The sequence below is a fragment of the Portunus trituberculatus genome, chromosome 42 (genome assembly GCF_017591435.1).
Source record: "Portunus trituberculatus isolate SZX2019 chromosome 42, ASM1759143v1, whole genome shotgun sequence".
In the NCBI taxonomy this organism is placed as follows: domain Eukaryota; kingdom Metazoa; phylum Arthropoda; class Malacostraca; order Decapoda; family Portunidae; genus Portunus; species Portunus trituberculatus.
In genome coordinates this window covers 17,839,438-17,842,020 of record NC_059296.1, presented here as the reverse complement: position 1 = coordinate 17,842,020, position 2,583 = coordinate 17,839,438, and the positions used below count along the sequence as shown (strand labels likewise).

Here is a 2,583-nt window from a genome sequence, read left to right as displayed (position 1 = left end):
TTTTTTTTTTTTGTATAGAAAGAACATTTAATGGTATCTTATGTAAAATATACAAGGTATATACAATGGTCAACATTCACACGTAACAACTACAGCGATATGCCAGGCGAGGCGGTGGTGGGGCAGCGCCTCGCCACGCCTCCTGGGACATCATTCAGATTAATATTGATGAAAGAGTATTCTTCGGTGTAGATGAAGGAAATCCAATTCCAAAGGTACACTGAAAACATTACTCATTGATTCTATATATAAAAAAAAAAGTAATTTACGATTTATATCCAAATGAATTATGAATTTACTCTGGGAAGATTTTAGAAAATAATGCTCTAAAATCCTACAGAATTTTACAACTAATTCTAAAATTCTTTAAATAACAACTTATTCTATCAGAATACTGAGAAATGAACACTCAGTACAGGTCTTGACACAGTGAGCCGCTCTACCCCGCGCCGCGCCGCCGAGGGGCTCAGGCTGCCCCTGGGGAAGCAGTGCTGATTGCAATTTTATCACTAATATATTTGGAAATTTGTTTTCCTAAGGCGGCCTTCTTTCAGCCGTGGCGGCCCGGCTGGCGGGGGGCGGTGAGTACACTGAGCGAGACTCCGAGAGCGGAAGATTTCTCACATAGCAAATATGGTAAGTCCTATAATAACACATAAAAACCAAAAAAAAATATCGTTCTTTTTCGAGTTATTGAGGACAAGTACACGATTATTAATGGACGAGTGAGGCACGCTGGAGAACGAACGAGGACAGTGGTGGAGTGCTCCTCGCCGGGCTGCGAGGACGCACGCCACCGGACGTCACAATGTACCAGTCACACCCAATAGGCGGCTTGAATTTTTGGCTTAGCTAATGAACTTAAAATTCTAGATATGAAATTTATTTCCACATCCACATTTAAACCTATGCCAAAACGACCAATATAGTGAGAGGAATTTGAACATTTCCGAACACTGACAATTTAATCGGAGCTAAAAACCGCCAAAAGTTGAAGTAAGGCTTGGAATGTTACAAACTTTTGTTGTCATGTTCCATGAAAAGTGGTTGATACAATTGTCAAACCCCTGAACGAGCAGTGCCCTGAGTGGACTGTGCTGCTTCTGGAGGAAGTGTTAGGCACAAGGCACTCGAGGGGCACTGGGAGACAGAAGGCTGGCAAAGGTATGAGGCTGGAAGCACGCGACGACTGAGGTACTGACTGCAGCAGGGGGCTGACCCGGCGTCGCGCCCTACACACACTCGGCAGTTGGGCATCGCACTGTGGAGAGACAATGGTATATAAGTAAATAGAAATAAAGCATATGAAGGATGGCCTTATCAAATATTGGTTTTATCACCATGTAGAAAGAAGAAGAAAAAGTAGGAGCACAAGGCTGAGAGACTAACCGCAATTGCCCAGCCTGTAAGCGTGGCCCTCGGGGCAAGTGTGGCAGCACAGCTGAGGGCTGGCCTTGAAAGTAGTGGTCCTCTCGGGCAGGACGAGGGCAATGTTGTCGTAATCAATGAGGGTCATGAAGGCGTTATCATCGGAAACAGTGAGCACAGCCTCGCGCACCAGCTCGATGAAACCAGTCTGGTCAGTGATGTTGTAGACAGGGGTGTCGATGGTGATGATGACCTGGCTCATCTTGCTGCCGTCCTCATCGAGCTACGGAAGGATATGGGAAGTTAGTGTAATGCCAAGGTATCTAGGGGCGTGCACTAAGGAGCGTGTTGCTTCGACCATACCACTCAAGGTAGCTATTGCAAATACATGAAGTGAGGTAGGACAAGAGTGCACCAATGAAAACTGAAATATAACATCAAATTCATGTGTAGGTCCTGCAATACTGAGTGACCCAGGGACATGTTAGCATAGCGACACACGCACGACACTCACCGCACTCTTGATCTGGAGGTCACCGATGCCGCACTCCTCGGGGTAGGGGCAGAAGATATCGTTGTATTTGTACACGAGACCATCAAACTGGTGCTGCAGGTTCTCGATGCTGGCGCGCTTGTAGTCGATCTTGAACTGCAGGTTAGCAGAGAACACGGGCACGATCTCTGTTGGTGGTGATACACACACGTTAACATGATACGGTGAGTGTAAAGGAAGTGCGATACAACTCTGGGATAAACTTCTGCGATATATATATATATATATATATATATATATATATATATATATATATATATATATATATATATATATATATATATATATATATATATATATATATAGAGAGAGAGAGAGAGAGAGAGAGAGAGAGAGAGAGAGAGAGAGAGAGAGAGAGAGCGTGTGTAGCTGAAGGTAACTAAATAAAAGAAAAGAAAAAATGCGTAGTTAGAATGTGGGACACGCTCTCCTCAAACATAAAAGAAAGACGAAAAAAAAAGAAAAAGAAGGAGGGAAGAGAAAATCGGCAAAGTAAAGCATGACACATCAACACTTAACAGAAGCAAACCAGTGAGAAAGATGAATAAAACAAAATAAAACAGCATCTGAAAATAATAAAATCTTGTCACATTGGTTTGAGATCTGAAAGAAGAATACTGAGAGAGAGAGAGAGAGAGAGAGAGAGAGAGAGAGAGAGAGAG

At 43.3% G+C, this 2,583-nt stretch overlaps 1 protein-coding gene across 3 annotated transcripts in view; it reads right to left on the bottom strand.

Moving 5' to 3' along the window:
- Positions 1-2,583, bottom strand: part of LOC123517474 — a 117,213-nt gene continuing 114,630 nt past the window's right edge. For all 3 annotated transcript variants that reach the window (XM_045277562.1, XM_045277563.1, XM_045277561.1), the window contains 3 exons: positions 1,883-2,049; positions 1,390-1,651; positions 1-1,261 (listed from right to left, as the gene is read on the bottom strand). In XM_045277562.1, the coding sequence (XP_045133497.1) occupies positions 1,233-1,261; positions 1,390-1,651; positions 1,883-2,049 (458 nt within the window). In that variant the 3' untranslated portion in view covers positions 1-1,232. The remainder of the gene's footprint in view (positions 1,262-1,389; positions 1,652-1,882; positions 2,050-2,583) is intronic.